Raw genomic sequence first — 21,221 nt, forward strand, 5'->3', positions numbered from 1 at the left:
TGTCACATAATTCACCTTTAATTACACACACTACAACTGCAGCCACATGAGTTGCCATCTGGAGGACTGGCTTTTGCACAGTTCTCAAGTTACTCTCAAGAGATCACTTCACTAAACCCTTCTCACTAAAAATAATAATGGCAATTTTGAATTTTGTTCTGCAAAGCTCAGTGGCCATTAAATTTCTTCAGTTTTTATGAGAAATCTAGGTTTTTGGCTTCTCTTCCTAGATCTTGATAATAAATCAACCTCTAGCAAAAGGATATCTACAATACTTTAGTCATCAATATATAAATACCTTGTATATAAATCATAGAGATTCTTAAGATATTGTTCTGCATCTGATTTCCTGTGTTCTTCTAGCTGGTCCTTCACATAAGTCTGCAAAATTTGGGTACATCTGTTAGAAGATTAACCAGCAACCACAGGTCATACTCACTACTTGCTAGATTGTATGTAATTTACTGCAAAATGGGTATCTTTAAGGTAATTCATCTATTCTTTGGTTTTAATCTCTAATTTACAGATCCTACATTATCTACAGATAGAGTTAAATGCCTCTTTTAAGGAAAAAAAATGTTTAATAATACAAAGCTTTTGCATGCAGAGCAAAGACAAAAGACAGATTGTTTTCAGTACTTGCTTGACCAATAAACACAAAATCCCCTCTTTTTAAGAATCAAAAGCACCAGAGGCCTGGGGCATTCTTGCAGTTGACAGTAAGCAAAGGAGATGCTTACATATTTGCTTATCATAATACATACACAAAGCAGATAAGCTTAGAGCCTGCTTGATATCAAGGATTTGGACAAAAAAAATATTATTTACCATAAAACACCAAGTCAAAACTGACACAAAAACTTGGTGTTGAAAAACAAGCTCAGTCTTTACACTGTAAGGAGAATAACACCTACAATGAAATTGCTTTTTGCAATGAATAGTCTTGTTCTTGACTTTACACATTTAAGTGAGTTCATTTGCAGGCTGGAAAACTATTCCAGACTTTCATAGAAACATTAGCTGTGAGGCAGTGTTCACAACATAAGATACTTTTTCAATGCTCACCTCACACAGGACATGGACTTCCAAGAATGAACAGAATAAATTTACTTATTAAACATGGAACCTTCTTTCCTGACATATTCCTGGTAGGTGGCATACAGAAGAAATCTAATATGCTTATGACATCTTGTGAACACACCAATTCCCTTATATTATATATTGAATTTGAGTCTTTTTGGGCACTTTTGAGTGCTGTTTTCAGAGCACAAGCAGTTTGTTTGATCCAGACTTGATCAACTGTCTAAATTGTCAGAGAGCAAACAGCTGTGAATCTACATGATTACACAAGACTAAAAATACTGTAAATTCTCAATTTTTTTACTAGATGCAATATTTTAAACTACAAGTTTCCCCAATGAGCTGAAACATCTTAAAATTTGAAATACCTGAAGTTTAACTTCAAAGATATTTTGAATGAGTTTGGCTAGAACAGTCTCTGGATTGCTAAAGACTTCTCCAACTTGCTTATTCACACGCTGGCAGAGAATGGCTGCATCTTCAAAGACATCATTCCTCAGGAATGCACCCTAAGGTGACAAAATGCATTCACAACAAGTTTTATGACTAAATAAAACAACACCCAGAGAGATACATGTAAAACAAAATGCATTACCTCTTGACACTGCTTTATGTACACATCAACACAATGGGAATAGCCCTGTGGAAGGAGAAAAATAATTCAAGGTTAAGGCAGGTTTTCCAGGTGTTTTACAGAATAAAATCAAGCAAATACAACCTCCATGAAAAAGTTACTGGGGAAAAAAAAAAATAAAGTAGCCACTAAAACTCTTTCAAATGCATTTGTCACTATGTAACTTCATTTATCAACTTACCACTACTCTACATGGATATAAAATAGAGGTTTCAGCACTCATTCTCAAGCATGAAAGCAATTTCACAGACACACACAGACACACACAGACACACACAGACACACACAGACACACACAGACACACACAGACACACACAGACACACACAGACACACACCTGGCTACTGACACTGTCTCCAATCCAACAGCAGCCTGCTTTATTCCCCTCCATTTGATTTCAGATGGAACACCTCAGTATTTCTCAAGTTATTACATGTTATCTGAGTCAGTGGTTGTGCCCATACAAATATCTTCACTTAAAACAGGCACTTATTTTATCATGGGTTAGTTTATTTCTGTATTTAAATTAAAACCCCCTAACTTTTACCTTAAAATGAAGCAAAACTGCTGCTACTTCTCTCATTCTGGAGATTTCACCTCTCCGTTGTGCACTGGTGAACTCTTGAATTAGCTGGCACTCTAAATCATGGTACTTACCTGGAGAGGAAAGGGGATAACAACAACAACAACAAAAAAATCATCAGGATAGGGTAATACAAGTACTGACAAAAACTAATACAGTATTGCAAACTTTTCAAACCACCTTTAACAATTCAAACATAGGAATATGGATAGAACTGGGAAGATAACTTACTTGCTATCTTTGATTTTACTTCAGAAAACCTGTTAACAAAAAATAACATGATTAAATTCAAATCCACATGGCAAGAGAAATCACAGATATCCTACATTATGATGACACTCTACTTAAATATGAAAACATGTGACACCAAGACAACAGAATAGTTAGATGCTTTCTATCCATAAAAACCTAAAAGCATCCAATTCAAATCTAGCATTAAGCCAGCACAGCAAAATTATCCCATTAAAAGTCTGTTAAGCAGTTTAGGATGTGTATATGTAAAGATGATCCCAAAACATGACTCTGTGAACACAAATTTGGGAATAGAGGAGAGAGAAATAAGCACACAATCCATCTGAATAGCTACATGAATCACTAAGTAAAGCAGCAAGAAAGTAGACAAGGGAAGCATCAAAAAATGATAGCTACGTGAAGATTTTTTTATTTAAAATATGTTAAGACAGAGTTTTACCTGTCAAAAGGCAGTTCCTGTGCAATCAAATGGAGTTTCTGAATAATATCAGCTGCCTCTTTAATCTGTTAAGAGTAAAGCATGACAGAATTATTACAGAAGGTCTGATCATGGGCTATTCCTTTCCTCCCTCTCCACTGTCCAATATTCATACATACAGCTCCTACTTCTCAAGCTGAGTTGCTAAACCAATGAAAGAGATGACCCACTTAAAGCTCCTGTGTGCACTTTTGTGATGCTTAAGGTATATTTTTTCTTTAAAAATAAAATTATATAGATTAAAACATGATTTAAAAAGTAACCTGCTGTATGTTCTCATTGGGAGTGTCTGTGTAGGTGTCTGAGGTACCTGGAAAAATAACTCACTGTGCCAGTACAGCTTGCAGACCAACAATCCCTCAGGGCTGATTAGATCAGAAGGTAGCTGGAGAAATCTCATCAAACTTTGCACCCTTACATTTGGGAATAAAACATAACTGTAACAGAGAGCTGACTGAGCTGCAACATTATACTTTACAAAGGATTAGGATAAAAGTCTTACTGACTCACACCCAACCAGAAGAGATCTCTGCTTGAACTCAGAAGTGGAATGGAGAGCAATCCTTTCAGACGTGTCAGAAAAAGCACCAGGGAGTTCTTTGTAATTGATGAAATTAGCTGTATAACTATATCCAAAAAAGCTGTGACAGTGCTTGGCATGGAGAGGAGAGGGAAGGGGAAAAGGAGGTCACAGCCAGGCATAGCTGGGGTACCTCACATTCTCCCAAGGCAGGAGAAATAGAAGAATTAGAAATAGAAATTATAAACTGAGGTCCAAACAAAGATCAAGAAGGGATTAGTTAATCATCCATCTACAAAATAAAAATAGTTGCACAAACATAAGAGTAGTGCAGCATGCACATTTCTGCTCTTTCCAGGACAGCAAAACCTTTTGTCATTTATTCTTCTGCACGGGGAGCAAAGCTGGTCAGTGGTCAGTCACTCTTTCACTAGGTGATAAAAGCCATAGGAAACACACACTGGAAAAATGCTGGGAATACAGCTGGTTGGAGCTGCAGTTCATTGGACTTAAACACCCAGGGTTGGCTGGCCCAAAGGGAACACAGCTCTGGGATGGTTTTATAGGATGGCACCTTGGGGAGGGTGATGAAAGCTCCAGGTACCAAATTCAAGTAAAACCTTTATAAGCTGACACAACAGAGAACATGGAGAACAGGCAGCTTATCTTGTTCCTCCTGTTTGCTGTGTTCCAGAGAGATGGAATGAGAGGAAAGGAAATGATGAAACCCTGTTCTCTCACCTATTGGAGCAGCCTGGGATGAAAACTTTTCAAGACTACACCAAGACAGAGCACAAGCATCACACTAGGTGGGTTGTTCAGCAAAAAGAGGGACTCAAAGCCTTACTCAGAGCAGATTATGCTAGAACTGTCAGCTTACAACAGCCTCTTAAGTCAAAAGCAGCTATGCTCCTCAAATAAATCCAGGGAAACAGCAGTTATTTCTATTAGATTACAGCAACCTTAATACCTAACAATTGGGATCAATACTGATGTCATCAGAATAGTCTACACAGCAGTTATTCACCTGTTATTCAGTATTTATTCACTCATGTTACAAAAAAAAAAAAAAAAAAAAAAAAAAAAAAAAAAGAACAAAACACCCTAGAAAGGCAACAATTTTGCCCCCTCAATCACACAATAGCTCTTAACTAACTTTAGATTTTATTGAATTCAGGGCCTTTTCTCATGCACAAGAGAAGCCATGACAAATCAGTTCTCCATGGTTTCTGCTTAAAATCCAGACATCTTTAATTTTTAATTGAATCGGGCTTCTGTAAACTCTTAAAATAAATATAGATTATGTCAAATATAACTTTAAGGCTATAACATATCTGGGAAAAAAATCTGAAAAATCCTGGTCAAATAATAGCAGGAGATAACTATCACAGAATAGTTTTATGAACAAGTTAAAAGACATAGCAGAATAATGTTGAGTACAGAACAAAGTGAGGAAAGGATGTAAGAACAGTAAACACTAACACAAGACAATGTTATTAGAAATTGCTCAGTATGTTTGGCAGAACATAATTTTGGAAGCAACAACTTGGGTGTAGGCAAAAAAAGAGGAATCTAAGAGATTTTAAGAATTGGCACTGCTGATTGGAAATAACTTTGTTGTAATTCCTTTCTTGGCTCTTCTTTCACAGTATCCCTGCCCTCAATGTCTCAAAGAAAAACCCACACTAGTAAGGAATGACATGGTACAAATAAATAAATCATACCATGCTAGAAAAACTTATCTGTAACTCACATCAACTCAAAGATCAGAAAACACTAAAAAAGCTTTAGGGTTTTGCACTTGAGAATATCTGTTTCTATCTCATCCTTTGGAATTCATTATTTTTAGTTCAAAAATTACTTAAGATATGATAGCACATGTCTGGGCAGGTCCTGTTAAACACATTGCTTCTATTTACTATTAATTAGGAGGCCAAAATTACAGAAGAGTAACTGGACTGAAATTACTCTCAGGAAGATAATTCATATCCAGAAAATCTTGTTTGTGTTCCCACACACTTCCTCTGCAGACTGGCACAAGACTTCTTGGCTTTTATTCCACTTGTCTTTCTCCAGATTTGCTAAATATCTTATTCTTCCAGGTGTACAAAGATTTCTTTACGAATTTCCAGGTTTTTTTCATATTCTTCAAAAGAATTAAAAACTAAGTTAGAATTGAAGTGAAAGTTGAATTCTACATGAGACTCTTGAGCAGAAATAAATATCCTTTTAATTAAGATTTGTTATTTACCATGTTGCCATTAAGTGTTTTTAAAATATATGTTTTATTTCTAGGGCAGAAAAAAAAGAAAAACCCAGAAAAAATTATGCAGACCTGGAAAAGGATATCCATAGAAGAACTTCTATTATGTTGAAGTCTTTCTGTTTTCCTTAGAAATCAGAGATGTTGTTTGCTCCCTCTTTGACAAGGGCAAACTATCTACTGGCAATTACCATATATCCACACACCATGAATCAAAAGTCACTAAGCAATTGACTTCTTGGGAATACAACTACACAAAATGATCATTTTTTTTCAATTCCCAGAGAGATACCTTCAGCTCAGTAGAGAGGGGATGACTATTAACCTATTCTCAGATCCTTTATGAGCTACATTTCAAGCACATATTTCTTGCTGAATGTGCAAACAAAAAAGTTATTGCTGTTTCCACACACTGTAATTTTTTTCCTGGCATACAATCATAGCACTGCACAGAATTTTAGGAGAGAAGGAAGATTTTTCAGGACACATGTCAAAAAAAACCAAAACAAAGTAAACCAACCCCAAACCAAACCCCAAACCAACATCTTTATTTATCTTTCAAACTGCATAGGAAAATCTACTATGTGCTCTTTTGCTTACAACTGGGCATTTTCCCTTCAGTTTATTTCTATTACCCACACCATTCAGAATACATTTGCTTCATGAACATACTCTTGGAGCACAAGGAAAAAAAAAAAAAAAGCTTTAACATTTCTTTGAAGTTTTCGTGCCTGTTTCCTCTAAATTCAGAGGGTGGAGACATAACCACAGGGCTATACAAAGCTCAAAGGCATGCTGTGACAAAAAGGTATCCAAGGCCAGTGGACTGACCCAACAGACTAAAGTTTCACAAAGAAGTTGTATTCAGAAAGGTTCTGCATTACAGGGTGGATCTGAGGCAAGGGGTTCAAAAGAAAAAAGGCAGATAGCATAAGCACTCTTAAGTTGCCCTCCCAGCCCTTCTCAAATCTCTGATAATTTCATAAAGTGAAAAATGCCAACGTTGCCACATTAAGCATCACTGAATACAAATGCTTTATCAGCAATCTGCAGCCTAGTGTTGTTAATTTACATTTCAGAACAATGAAACCTTAACAAGTCAGTCACTCAGTGGTTTGAAGTCTGACCATGGTAAGTCATGGTAGCAGCTTGTAATTAGGGCAGGACTGCTTATTGCTTTGAACTGCTTTCATCCCGCTGACAGCTCTTACCTTTTCAGAGTTTGTAAAAACATCAGACTTCAGCTCTCCATCCAGAAACTCATTAAAGTATTTCATCAGCTTCTGAGCCTCCACAGCCCGTTGCCGTGGCGTGTTTACCCCCTCCAGTTGGTCACCAAGGTGACAGACCTTGGTTGCTACATAGCTGATGTGCTCATCCAGTTCTTGGAAATGTTGGAAGGCAACCTGGGAGAAGACAGACAGGGACACAAAATTCAGGGTTTCCGTTTACTCTGCTTTAGGAAACACTACATTTATTTCAGTGAGAAGCACGGGGGATGCAGGGAACAGCTCAGCAGGTGCTGTGCCTCAGAGCACACAACTGCCTGAAGCTCAGGGTCTCCCTTTAACCTTACTGTGAAGACTCAGTGCTTTCAGAATAGTTAACACTCATTAATGGAACATGCAGATCAGTTCTCTCCTTTGACAAGGGAAACTGTTTTCCATCAAACTCTCTTTATTTTTATCTCAAACAGCAGCATGTTGTACCAAGAAATGTTAATAGACCATGTGATGCTTTTAAAACTTGTCCAGCTTAGCAGTGAGTACACTCTATAGATTTTACCTGGTTGCTTTTCTGCAGCTCTTGGACTTTCTTGGCAAATTCCTTTGCTTCCTTCTGGCATTGCTGTTCTAGTTTCTCCACCTTTCTCTGAATCCTTTCATCCATTACCTGTAATTCTTGGATATGATTTACAAATTCCTCCAATAATCTGATTTAAAATAAAATACAGATTTTAGTTTAAAAGGCACTGTCTTCTGCAGTGAGCCTAAAGAACCACAAACAAAACTATCTGCTCTCAAGAATGACAGAATCACATCAAATTTACAAATGCTATTTTGTTTTAAACTACATCATCCTAGTTGTGTACAACTCTATGCCCACAGTAAAATCACAGGAAAATATTTTCTACTGTAAACTTGCAAATCAGCATCTTAATAAGCAATGACCACAATCATACAGTCCCATAATGTTGTTTTGGTTATAATTATGCTGTTCCCTGACCACCTCTTTTCCTCCTATAACATATGACAGCTTAAGTTTTTTCCTGCCCTTTCCCATCACTTTGATTTTTCTTTTGGGCACACATTTTACTCTTCCCCAACACAGTACATCTGAATGCATTCTTAAATTTCCTCTATTTTCATTCCATTGTCAACATCTCCAGCTTCTTCATTCCTGTTTTTGTCCAGCCTGTCCCTTTCCAATCATCTTTCAAGCTTATATTTTTTGAAACATTCCACTCACTGATGCTCAGGGAATGGATTATTCCCAGATCCTCCATAGCCATAAAACTCACTCTAATAGCTGCAAACATAAAGTATCTGAGACCACTGCTGTCCAGGCTTAATGTTAAAGCAGAAGAGGAAATAATCCCTTCCAGGGAGCTATTTCTAGATTCCACAGGAATCTGCATTTTCACATAGGCTCTATTTGAGGTATAGTGTGAATATGAAGCCCTTCCAATCTGCAGTGCTACTGGGAGACAAAATGAGCCCACTGCTCCCCTCCTGCCTCCCCAGGCACAGGCTCTCAACAACCAGAAGGGAAAAAGCAGAATGGATCAATCCACCCTCCTAAGACTCCTTCCCAGATAGCACCTCTCCAGGCCAACACCTCGAGGTTTTTTTCAACCAACACCTCAGTGACACCAAAGGGATTCTCTCCAGTTGCACAGCAGGTGACTGAATTTTCAGTTTTAACTTCTGCTGCCATGACTTTATGACTGGTTTCTACCCCTTGCAAGCTTGGAACATGCAAACTGCCTTTTTGCCCACTGTATTGGTCTCAAAACTTATTTCGAGCAGTAAACAGCTCAAAGGAAAAACCTGTTAACAAGAACTGGACTGTTCTTTATATCACTTCTTTCCTCCACTTCCTGCTCACTAGAAGCATGAGAGTGAGCAAATTGCATTGGATTCCACAGAAAATTACTAGGAACACACTTCAGTTTACAGAAGTATTTATTTTAAAATAAAATGTAAATGTAAGTGACCCAAAGCTTGCTTCCAAACAAAAGCCTAGGAGTGCAGATAGTTCTATTCATCTCAACAAGCTGATTCAGTTCAGTTTGGGATCTGTTTAAAAAATACCTATTTAGAAAACAGGAACTGTGCCACCTCAGCACTTATTCAGCAATTGTGTTCAATACAGTGAGAGAGAAAAGAATGCTCAAGTAGAAGAGGTAGCTGCTGGTCAGGTTTCTCAGAACAGACATAAAGAATCCAACTTTCTTTCTACCAAAGAAAAGCATCATTCTTCTAAAAACAGAAAAGAAAAACCATACATCAAAAGGTCTGTTTCTTTTTGATATTCATTTTGGCTCCCTGCCCAATACTAGAAGATCCCACAAGAAAAATATTTACAGTTGCAGGATTCCCCCACTTGTGGTGAAAAAATCTGAGAGCACATTACATAAGTTAACACAGGAGAAATATATGTTAAACTCAGTTGATATTGGTAGAAATCATTAACTAAAGGATATTACACAAAGCACCATTGGAAAAAGAGCTAAAGGAAGCAAAGCTGTGCTTAAGAGTTCTACCTCAGGTTACTACAAACTGTATCAATCTGAAATAAATTCATATGGATGACAAGTCACTAGGGAACACTCAATTTATACCACAATAATCAAAATTAACATGCAGGCAGCTAAACTTTTTGTTGACCCTGCTATCTCAACAGTGTTCTAATAACAGCGTAACAGACAGAAGATACCTCCAGAGGTATAAACCACCGACACTGGTACAAAAACTAAAATGTAGCACTATTTGAAAGAGTAACTCTTGCCAAAACAAAAGATCATCCAGAGGTTGGAGTACAGAAGCTCAGATGCTGAAGACTGGTTGATAAAATTGTACATTTGAGTGACCACTGCATTACTCAGTAACCAGAGAGATGGGTTCTTAGGGTGAGGCTTCTGAAAAGAGCCAAACAGTTCACCAGACAGAAAGTCCTGTACTCTTTCCCCCTTACCCAAGCCTTGCTTTTTTCCACACCCACATTCCTGCCCACCACCATCATGACAGACAGACCACCTCTTCCTACTGTACCTGCTCCCAGGCTTTTCCAGTCCCCCCAAATTGCTAACACAACAAAAAAACAAACCAAACAACAACAAAAAAAAAGCTTAATTTTTTTTTTCTCGTGTTACTTTTCTGGTATTAGTGAGGGAGATGAGCTTTTCATGAGACCACATGCCTAGAACTAGCCCAAGATGAGCCATCACAGTGTGCAGCTAAGAGCAAAGAAAAGGGGCACAAGCCAGTTTCATTCAGCAGCAGCAAGCTGCTCACTTGATTCAGACCATACCACATAAATTCAATCCAAAATAATCCACATAAACAATCCAAGTCAACATTGCCATGGTCCTGCCTTTCTTCCCATCCTTCCTTTTTGTCTTTCCCCAGAACAGCAGACTTCTGGGTCTTTCAGCAAGCCAGTTCAGGGAGCTAAGCTAGCAAGAAACTCATTAAATTGACTTAACTATCATAGCAGAGAAGCCTCATGTTATGCTTTAATCTGGCAGCTCTAGTGCTTTGGAACATTCACATTTGACAAGGACAAACAACAACAATTCTCCTTCTTTCAAAAGGTCTAAAGCAGAAAGTGACTTTCCCTACTCTTGTTACTGAGTAATTGGTTCCAAATAATTGGCTCATGGTCACAAACTCTAGCAATTCTCCCAAATGAAAACCTCCTTGGACACACACCAACACCACATACAGGCTTTTTGTTATATGTGTAATAAAAACAGTGCAATTAAAGATACATTCACTTTGACCACCATGCAATTTTATTTTACCTTTTTGGATCAAAAGCTTCTCCACCTCTGGAACCTCCTCCAGGTGTTCTCCATGCCAGACGTTCAATGTATTCATCTGCCACAAAAGGCTCCTGGAAAGCCAGAGAATAAAAACTCCTTACAATGGGCCCCAGCAGGTTGGTCCTTAAGCAGCTGCTTACACATATTTTAAAAGTGTTCAGAAGCTTTAGTACAATCAAGAGTAAGTACAGTGTTGACAGTTACCCTGTCACCTCTTGTGTTTACATATTTCATATAAAGAACATTATTAATATGGTGGGTTTCAACATCTAGTCTGGAGACTGCCAGACAAATAGCAAAGAATTTGCTGCAGGTCTGTAAAGAGTTGGTTCTAAATTATATGTCCTTATTTCCAGGTGAGCTTACAGCTTGTTATTACAAAGCATTTGAACCATGTTGATTTTTTTTCATGCAGCAGTTACATCAGTTGGAGATACTACATCAGGAGACCCAGTCATGAGCTGAGCAGCAAATCAGCCAGGAGAACCAATCTGTCCAAAAAACCACATGGCAAAATAAGTTTTCTTTGCAGGTGCTCAACTCTGATGCAGTTCACAACGTGGCATCACAAGCAGAACTGAGCAGGCACTGCCCCGTGGCAAAAACAACACGGGATTGCCATGGCACATGATGTGACATCAAACTGCAGCTGCAGGCACAAAACAGGAAAAAAAATTGAAGCAAGCATAGAAACAGATGACTGATTCAACTTCCCCAAGGAGGAAAGTCAGGGCATGAGTGATGCTAAAAACAGTTACTCAAGTTTCTTCCATAAAACGTATTGTCTCTTCCATAAAAATACTGCAAAATGGATAAGATTAAGATTATTGGAAGAATTAATATTATTTCTCCACCCAGCACTGTTTTCTGAAGGTAGATGCCTCACTATAAAACCAAGAGCTCCTATTTCAGTTATTCTAATACTTAAAATCAGCTCAAACATTTGTTCACATAGTTAATATTAAATCTACAAACATAGTCCATCCACTACTCATTAAAAAAAATCAGCATTTATCACTTCAGCTTCAGCAGCATCCTTTAGGTGCTAAGAAACAGCACATTTATGATCAGTAAGCAAAGTATTCTCACAAACTTTCTCACAAGCTTTTAAATTACATGCAGCAAAGGTTCCAAAACTGTCCAACACAACCCAACACAGAGCTGGGAATGCCTCTGGTCAACAGAGATATATATTTGTCATGACTTGTTTCTGATAATGAAATGTGAAATTTTACCTTATGCCATCATTGTGTTTGGTGTAGTTTGGTTTAAAAATAAATAAACAGACAGACCTCCACAGGTCTCAAATGGGTTCTTGCACCAACAGGTTTAAAACTTTGCCAGAAGTCATAGGGAAAGGGGAAAAAAGCCAGAATTATAGTGTTATTTAAATAATTAAAAAGATGTGAACTTGGCAGTTCAAGGTTTGTTTCTCAGAAACACATAATGCCCTTACTCAGTCAGGCCCAGCCATGAAACAGAAAGGTAGAAGTTTTTTAAATCTACTTTGAAACATGCTGAATCCTGCTAGACAGGAGAGAAATTTCATCCTTTAAGCAGATCACCCCATAACTCCTCGTTGACAGACCGGCCAGGATAGCTGTGGTTTGTTCAGCCTCCTTGATTAAGCTTCAAAAATAACTGGATGATACCACACACAAACCATTTCTCTAAAAGTCACTCGTGTCTTTAACCCAGTTCCTCCCAATACACAACATTAAATTTCATTTAAGTGAACCCTTTTCAGAAATAGTGGTAATGCAGTGTTTGCAGTGTTTTCATACCAAGTGTAAACTGTCTCCCTAAGTCATCTTTACATGTAAATTTTTGGGAACATTACTGCAATCTTGAATATAGGTGAAATGAGCCATTCCATACTGATATTCCCTTTATAGGAGTCCTCCAGCTTCCTACCTACCTCAAGGCTCTTCACAGAACTTCTCCTTTGTATGAAAATCACAACCACAACCTTTTCTCTGAAGATGCTGTAACACAGCTGGAATACCACCCCAGTTACAAAGATACCAGATACTACAGCACTATGAAAGAAACCTATATAAAAGGTGCAGGGTTTGTTGATGTGCTGTGTGTGTATATAACATTATCTACATTTCTCCCTGCCTTGAGATGTTAAGGGTATAACTACTATAATTAATACTATAATAACTACTGATAATTCACATACACATAATGACTTTGAATATTTTTTTCCCCACAAAACAACATGCACAGAGTTTTTCTGCCAGACTATTAAAACCTGCTAAGGAAACCAGATATACATGCCCTAGACCCACAAAAAAAAATTATAACAATCTTTTTCTATCCACTATAAGTCCCTCTTACAGCTCCCTTGTGTGTATATGTCCACAGAGCACCCACAGCTCCCTCCCCTGCATCCCAAAAACCAGCCAGAAACATGGCAACAAACACTGGTTGACCTCCAGACTTGGTGGCACCTGATCAACCATGAGGCCAACCTGAACCTGCAGCTCCTCACACAGCACAAGGGACTCACATGCATCCCCCCCTCTTCTGCAAGGTTCATCTCACCTCCCAGTCTGCCTCTCTCCTTCTGCAGCATCTGCTGTTCCACAAAAATCATAAACCTGCATTTTGTTTGAACAATTTGACACACCACCAAAGAGTGTGAATGGGCTTAGTCAGACCTAAATGATGGCAGAATCACTGTTGTGTGCAGGTGTAGTATAAAAGGGAATAACCTGGAAAACATCTGTTTTTCAACAACACACATAGGAGACCTGTCACTTTGGTTTTTTTAATGATACAAACTCATCTGTAATAACTAAGAAGCAGTAACTGCAAGGGTTATTATTATACGCAGAATAATGACCAGAAAAACAAAATGAGTTTTTCTTCCAAACTTTCACAAAGTAATCTACTTAATTTATAAAGATATACTAAAAGCATAAATCTAAAAGTAATCTACTTGATTTATAAAGAATAAATGAAGCTCAATGGTGTCTCTTTTTTTAAGATATGATGTCACTTGTTCTGCTGCAAATTCAAAACTTTTATAGTTTTGTTTGTATGCTGTGTATTCCATATACATTCACACTTGTTTAATAGTACCTTATAACAGGGTTACCTACAGCTGACAGTCTCATTCCTGCTTTAAGTCTCCTATCCAGTCCTGCAGAAATTGCTGAAAATCACCTATTACAAATGTCATTTGCAAGTCCTTTGCCCATTATCAGATGAGCCCCAACAATCAATTTCTTCACTGCTTTGAACTTCCCTCTAGGTCTAGATGAATGATCGTGTTTCTGTCCATTCAGCCAATCCTACTGATTTAATAAGAGATAGGTTTGAAGTGCATCACATAACCTGGGCTCATCAAGTCTGTATAAATGAAACTAAACTGGGTCTAGCAACATTAAAATCCAGTTTAGAAGTAATCGTTGTTAAATTATGCTCTGAGTTATATGAGGAAAAATTGAGTTCCTGTTGTGTCCACTCCCAGCAGAGATCTTTCTCCACAATATCACATATCTGTACTGAAAATGACTTTCAAACAGATTTCAAGGTGAACACTGCAGGATAATACTACCCTCAGTATGCAGCTCAGGGCTACTCCCATAACAAGCATGTTTTCATGTCCTAACCTTCACAGCAGTGACTCCAAACTAACATAGTTGGCAACATTAATTTACTGAACATCAACAAAACCTCTCTTGGCTTTGGAATGAAAAAGAAACAAAAGCAGGGGAGAAGGAAATACTGACTTCCATATTGGAAAACATCATCCCAGGCCCTGTCTCTAGCCAAAGGTCTCATCTGCTTGGCAATTCCATCTTTATGGGTATTGTTGCATGACCCCAAAGCAACCAAATCATACAGTTTCCTTTCCACACCCAAATTATCTCGTTTTCAAGATGCCACAAAAGAACTGCACTGTCATCACAGGGAGAAATCAATGGACCCCCAGGGCAGCTAGAGAGGTCTAGGGAGGGTGTAAAAACTGGTATCTAGCTACTTGAAACATGGTATTTTTTTTTTTTTAAACCATGAAAGCCAAGAGATGTGAGTCACAACACTCATGTGTCGTAACACTGATTCATAAAACGCAAGTGCACACAATGCAATTGTACAAGCCACAGATATAGGATCTTCCAGATAAACATGAGGACCTTTCCTGAAGGCTGGGCAAAGCCTGTCCCTACCACCAAATGAACAACCAGCTCAATGAGAGCCTGAGAGCCCCTGGAAATGACACCACATCCCCATGCAGTGGAGAGAACTCTGTTCATCACCAGTCCCATCAGGAGAGTCTGTGGGCCAAGAGAGAAGAATTTACCAAGCTCCTGCTATATTCCTGCCATGCTCCTGCACCGCCTGGGGGAAGCTCTTCGGCTTCTTGTGCCTCAGCTCCGGAGAGCAAAGTCATTTCCTTATTTCAGAGAAAACAGAAACCGCACTGAGATACCACGGGGCTGGGAGCAAGGGAGTGAGAACCCTGGGGAGAAGACAACTCAGGCCGGGCCTGCCATGGCCTGTGACCCCCTGCTGGAAGCAGCACCCATTGCTGCCAAGCCCCGGCAGCCCCAGGAGAAGGAGGCCCCGGCACTAGGGGCACCGAAAGCTTTTCCCTGAGGGAAGGGGAGGGGAGGTCCCGCGTTCAGCCAGGGCATGGCCTCAGCCCTCCCCGCACCGACACTTCGCGTCCTCAGGTTCCGGCACCTCCCGCACACGCCCTCAACCCCGGCCGGGAGGGCCTTTTCGCCTCGCCGCGGCTTCACCCTCCGAACAGGAGCTCTCCGGAGGGGCTGCACCCGGGACATGGCGTGAGGAGAGGCCGCCGCATCCCCTCAGAGAACCGCCCGGCCCCTCCACAACCGCCCGGCCCCTCCACAACCGCCCGGCCCCTCCACAACCGCCCGGCCCAGCGCGGCCCCTCCGCCCGCAGGGAGCTCCGGCGCTGCCCGCACTCACCTCGAAGAGCTCGGCTGTAGTAGCCATGCCGGCGGGGAAGGCAGCGGGGGCTCCTCAGCGACCCGCAGCCACCCCGCCGCTGCCGCTCATTGTATCCCCGCCGCCCCAGCAGCAGAAGCCGCCGCGGCGCCGCCTCCGCCCGCCGGAAATGGGCCTGCGCCGGGCGGCCGCGGCCGGGGAGGGGCCGGGAGCTGCGCAGGGCTGCGGCCGCCCCTCCGCTGATCCCCGGGAGCCCTCAGCGCTGCCGCTGCTGCCTTCGTCGCCGTTTATGGTTCCTGAGGGGTCAGCCCGGGATGGCCGCACCGCCCGCTTCTCCAGGTAACGGCGGGGAGGCTGCCTGCGCAGGGCCCGCGGGTCAGGCCGGGCCCGGGGCCTTAGGGGGGGCGGGACCGCCGCGGGTTCTGTTGGGCTCTGAGCGGGCCTCTGGTCCCGGTTAGGGCGGGGAGGGAGAGCTCGGAGGGGGGGATTGGAGGCGCCGGGGTTTGCGGAGCAGCCGGGGGTGCCTCGGGGTCCCGAAACGACCGCCAAAAAAAAAAAAAAAACCCAAAACAAAAAAACCCCCAAAACTGAAATATTCTGGTGGCCCCTAAATCCTTTTCCTCCTGGAAGCCCCGCTGGTCTCGGTACATTTCTGAACCCGACTTTGAGAATGTCCCGGTACAGATAATGTGCTGGTAACTAAATCTGGGGAGTTTGGCTTGTTTTGGGGTTTGTTTTGTGTTTTTTTACAGCTTCTGCGTTTTGCACGTCATTTTCGTGCCTCTGTTTCTTACTGTAAAGATCTTACCTGGGTTTTCTCTGTCCTAACACGGAAAAGGACAGAGTAGTGATGGTGAAATATTGTCAAGCAAGCAAAGTAGAAGGTGTGTGTTTTCCATGTTTTCCTTAAATTTTGCTTACATCCTCATTGTGTTGTTCAGTAAGTGTATGAAAAGTACAGTTGAATGTAGCTTTCCGTTTGATTTTAATTTTTGCTTATGAAAACAGGTGGGTTTTTTTTAAAATTGGTGAACCTAAAGCAGGGCTTGTTATTCAGAACTTTTACAGAAGAGTTTAAAGTAAGACTTTGAGCTAGGCAGACAAGTTTGGCAAAATTTGGTGTCATTTCCTCCTATTCTCTCTGATTTCAGGGGACTCGGTCCTGAAGAATGAGAGGAAAAATAACTGGGGGCCAAGAAAATACAAAATTACTGGTAGCTGTGTGATGATGTGATTTACAGCCCTGCTCCAAGTCTGCGAAAACTGAAGAGATGTTTTAGAAGGAGGCAAAAAAAATAAATAACAAATAGGCTATTTTCCATCCTCAGGTGCAGACAGATCTCTACACTGGACATTTCTCTGATTGTTTTCGGATTAGTATTATAGTCCTTGTATAACCTACAAGACCAGAGATGAAGCCTCCCCTCTACAAACAGAGAGAAAGGGAAAGCCTGGTCCCAAAAAAATCAGAGAGTGTAATCACCAGGGAGGAAAGGGGGGTGGTGACAGGGCTGTGTGAAGTAACTTGTCACACAGTAAGCGGCAGAGACAAGGAGTAAGGCTCCTTTGAAAAGGGCAAACTACACTTGATACTTCAAGTGATTTCCAGACTTAGATCTTTCAAGTTCCCAGAGGGAATAATAGGGCTGTGGAAACCCCAAGTTTATCCTCCTAACTGACCTTAAATTCAACAAAGCTCACAGACAATATAAAGAATGCCGGATCACATGGAAACTGTTGGTTTCGGGACTTATGCACTCAGCTGGATATACGTGAGCCCTGATCTTTAACCTCAGAGAAGACATCTGGGACATCAAAGCATTCCACTTGTTTTTTTTTTTTTTTTTTTTTGGAGCTGGTCATAACTTAATTCAGGCGACGAGTGTCTCTCTTGAATCACCAAAGCTCATTCCTCCTTGGAAACTTCAATCTTTTGCAGTTTTCATTGCTTTCTAGAAGGGAAGAGTGAAAATCTGTAAGGCTGAGTTGTCATCTCATGACTCAGCTAAAGCTGGGAAGATTCAGTGGGAGAAGATTGCTGTGAGTGTGGGGACAGCTTCAGCAAGTGGAGCAGGCAGATGGGGACATAAGCAAGACAAAACTAGACTGAAATATCTCCTCTTCCTTTGTTTTTAAAACAATAACAGGAGATAAAACAAAAATTTTGTTTTTTAAAACAAAAATAGGAGATACTTACCAAGGTTACATGTGGCCTCTTGTCAACAACCTTTCCCTGGAAGTCCACATAAATTTTTAGCTGCAAAAAAACCATGCTGTTTCTTTGCTCATCAAAATAGACATGAGACTGTATTTTACTGTCATCTGTATCCTGTTTACAGATCTCGTAGCTCTGGCTTCTCCCTGCCCGTGTTTGCTTTTTCCTTACCAAAAAAGATAAAAAAAGAAGCTGCAGATGACTGCTTCAGAATCAAACCAAAAAGCACAGCCACTGGAAATAAGCCTGAGGAAGCATGTTTGCCTCAAGCAAGAGATTCTGCTACAGTTAAGAAAAGATGGTGTAGGTGGGACTTAAGAGGCAACAGGATAAGAACCATGTAAGTGTTCAGGAGCAGAAGGGGAGAGCTTACATGTGGTGGCTGGAGATAAAGCAAAGTACCACATTGCTGGGATTTCAAGTTCCATGGCAATTTAAGAAACAGTCCCAATGTGTCTTTAAAAAGATGGTGTAAAAAGGGGAATAAATGAAGGTGTTTATGGATCTGTGGGTTTTTTCGCCCATGTTTGTCTGTAAGCTCTGAGCACAAACATGCAGCCTGAGAACAGATCTGCTACCAGGTGATTCATAAAGTGATTTAACTAATTGCCTGGCAGGTAACCTGGGATATGCATTTTGAAAGTCAGCTACTAAGAGATTCCTTTAAAGAGAATGTAGAAAAGCTAACCTGTCATCAAACTTAATGTAAGATTCAGGACAGTCTGTAGTTCCAAAAAAAAAAAAAAAAAAAAAACCCCAAAACCAGTGAGTTAGTGGAAGTAATGCTTTTTCTTTTCCCAGTTATTTATCAAAGGATAACTTTTCAGTTCTTTTTGGTACTTAGTTTAGCTTTAGAAGAAATTCACCGCCCTGTCCTTTAAAAAGTAATATTTCTTCAGAAGAAAAAAACCACCAGAAGTATCACTAAACAGCTAATATGACTTTTATCAAACATATCTAGGAAATTTAAAATTAAATATATATAGCCTGATGCAAACCAGCAGTTTTAAAATACACAAAACTTTGGGTCTCTGTGACATGAGTATGTCTTAAATGCTCAAAAAAATTTTGAAATCATTAAAGTCATAAAAGCTTTAAGTCATAAAGTGCATGTATTGCACTTAGAGTGTGAGATCCATTTCTCTCCCCATCAAGCCCATGCAGCTTGTGGTGAAACAATTGGACCTATGTGCAGTGAAGTATTTAGAACATTGTAAAGATTTTTAATTTATCATTTAAAGTAACTGCTGCAGATCAGTTGTGTAAGCTCAGAACAGCAGTGATGAACCTGTATGCAAGTAACTTCTATTATAATGTCTTGCATATTATAGTATTGATCAGAGTAGCAAAGCTGTAGCAGTAGCATGCTATATCTAGGCAAAGAGCTGCTGTAGATGAAATTTATTACATGGGACATGTGTTTTCTTAAATGTCTGGAAACTTGTCACCAGTGTGGTGCCACCTCTCAGAAATATTTTACTGTTGAAGTTGCACTGCACTGATGTGAGTCACGCTTGGGTTCTCATCCATGTTGTTTAAACTTCCTGTATCTGCAACAGGAGGGGGGTTTATAAAAAAATATGAGTGAGTGTGTTTGCTTGAAGTTTCCTGTAAAAATCCTCCTGCTATAATGAACCCTAATTACTCATGAAACAGTTTTATGGACAATTGAAATGCTGATCCTCCAACTCTTTCTGTCACAACACTACTGGACTTGCACGAGGTTACTTTTAGGACCAAGGGTACTTTTAGGAGTTGTTTGAATACCTAAAAGAAACTCATCTTGAATTATATCAACACTCCAAAGATTTGTACAATGCTTTTGCATTCTGTGACAGCCAGAAAAGGGATCACATGCTTCTGCTTCTCTGAACTCTTGGCATGATATTTTGGGTGGGAGGCAACGAGTAGCACTAAGATGCTCTTATTTCCATGTCACAGGTGTTACCCCACCGTGGAAACTCATGCTGAGACCTTCAAGGGATCAATACTTGTGCCTGTAGCACCTGACAGTGCTTTTTTCAAAGCTTTGCTTTTTGAACTGAGACTCAGAGGTGACCCCATTGTCATGGAGCATGGAGATGCTGTTAATACAATCAGTCATCAGTCTGTTCAGTTTGCACCAAAGGAGGGGATCCCTGGCCTCTTCATGTTTTTCAGAAGAGTGGTTTGATAACATGGATGTCTTCCAGTAGCTGAAGAGACCTTGGAGCCATGGCCACACCTCTTCACCCTTACTGGGCTCTCACATGGAGCTCTTCTGTTGGGTATTTTGGACTGCATCTCTTCAAGGCAGAGAAAAGAAGCTGAGATGACTGGAAAACAAGGCAGCTTTGTAATATTCCAGGCTGCTTGGCATCCCCTCAAAAACACACAGCTTAAAAAGTTTGTTTGATGACATTCAGGAGGTGCCTGGAGGTGAGAATCAACCAGCTTGGAGATCCAACAAAGGCAAACCTCAGGTTAATGTCTTGATCACTGAAAAAATCAAGTGTATGAGGTATGGCCAAAGAGATGTTGTGAGCACATGACAAGTTGATGGAGCTGGAAATTGCAAGGTGAGAGCAATCTTTTTTCTGCAAGTCTGGCCAAAGTATTTTTTCATGCAGATGCACTCATGGCACTTTACTTCAGTGTGTGAACAGTGACTTTTTAATACTCCATTATTTCAAAGCATAGTGAGCCACTATATGTATGAGTGATGTGTTAGCAACATCATTTATTTTTATCTTTACTGTTTTTTTCCTACATGCATTGTACATTTCTTTCAGTAACTACTTATGGAACTTAAATTTCCATCAGTAGCTACATTGCATGTATTTTCCTAAATTTTTCTTATTTTAAAAGAAATAGGGAGAAATAATTTCATACACTCTTTGCCTATAAAGGCTAAGAAATGGCAGTGCTAACACCAAGTTTATTTCCAGCTGTCTAATAAGCAATGTGTTAAATAATGATTAGAAACAGAATTTCTCAGCGAGCCTTCCACAGGTGTCTCTACGTGAGCATTTTTAATTAATTTTCCTACCAAATGAAAGCTTAATCTTCTCTTCTACTTTATTCTATTACAGCAGCATTTTGAATCCACAAATGCTGTTTGTTTTGCTGACGTAAGAGCTGTTGATACAGAATCTGGGAAAAGAAACTGATTGTATAATTATTTTGAATGTTTTTCTCTGAGACAATGCTTGTAATATTAAACAATGGTTCTCATTGTTTG

At 40.1% G+C, this 21,221-nt stretch overlaps 2 protein-coding genes across 10 annotated transcripts in view; one reads left to right on the plus strand and one right to left on the minus strand.

Moving 5' to 3' along the window:
- Positions 1–15,947, minus strand: part of EXOC5 (exocyst complex component 5) — a 27,996-nt gene extending 12,049 nt beyond the window's left edge. For both annotated transcript variants that reach the window (XM_071745250.1, XM_071745248.1), the window contains exons 1-10: positions 15,808–15,947; positions 10,837–10,928; positions 7,596–7,743; positions 7,022–7,216; positions 2,989–3,053; positions 2,529–2,557; positions 2,262–2,371; positions 1,676–1,720; positions 1,449–1,589; positions 299–381 (exon numbers count right to left, since the gene is read on the minus strand). In XM_071745250.1, coding sequence (XP_071601351.1) covers positions 299–381; positions 1,449–1,589; positions 1,676–1,720; positions 2,262–2,371; positions 2,529–2,557; positions 2,989–3,053; positions 7,022–7,216; positions 7,596–7,743; positions 10,837–10,928; positions 15,808–15,834 — 935 coding nt within the window. In that variant the 5' untranslated portion in view covers positions 15,835–15,947. The remainder of the gene's footprint in view (positions 1–298; positions 382–1,448; positions 1,590–1,675; positions 1,721–2,261; positions 2,372–2,528; positions 2,558–2,988; positions 3,054–7,021; positions 7,217–7,595; positions 7,744–10,836; positions 10,929–15,807) is intronic.
- The window catches only part of AP5M1 (adaptor related protein complex 5 subunit mu 1), a 117,387-nt gene continuing 111,998 nt past the window's right edge, over positions 15,833–21,221 (plus strand). For 7 of the 8 annotated variants that reach the window (XM_071745257.1, XM_071745261.1, XM_071745253.1 and 4 more), the window contains exons 1-2: positions 15,833–16,125; positions 19,943–20,559. In XM_071745257.1, coding sequence (XP_071601358.1) covers positions 15,833–16,125; positions 19,943–20,174 — 525 coding nt within the window. In that variant the 3' untranslated portion in view covers positions 20,175–20,559. Of the gene's footprint in view, positions 16,126–19,942; positions 21,112–21,221 lie in introns of those variants that run through there. The other variant, XR_011726157.1, reaches the window with a different exon arrangement.

The sequence above is a fragment of the Heliangelus exortis genome, chromosome 5 (genome assembly GCF_036169615.1).
Source record: "Heliangelus exortis chromosome 5, bHelExo1.hap1, whole genome shotgun sequence".
Classification (NCBI taxonomy): Eukaryota; Metazoa; Chordata; class Aves; order Apodiformes; family Trochilidae; genus Heliangelus; species Heliangelus exortis.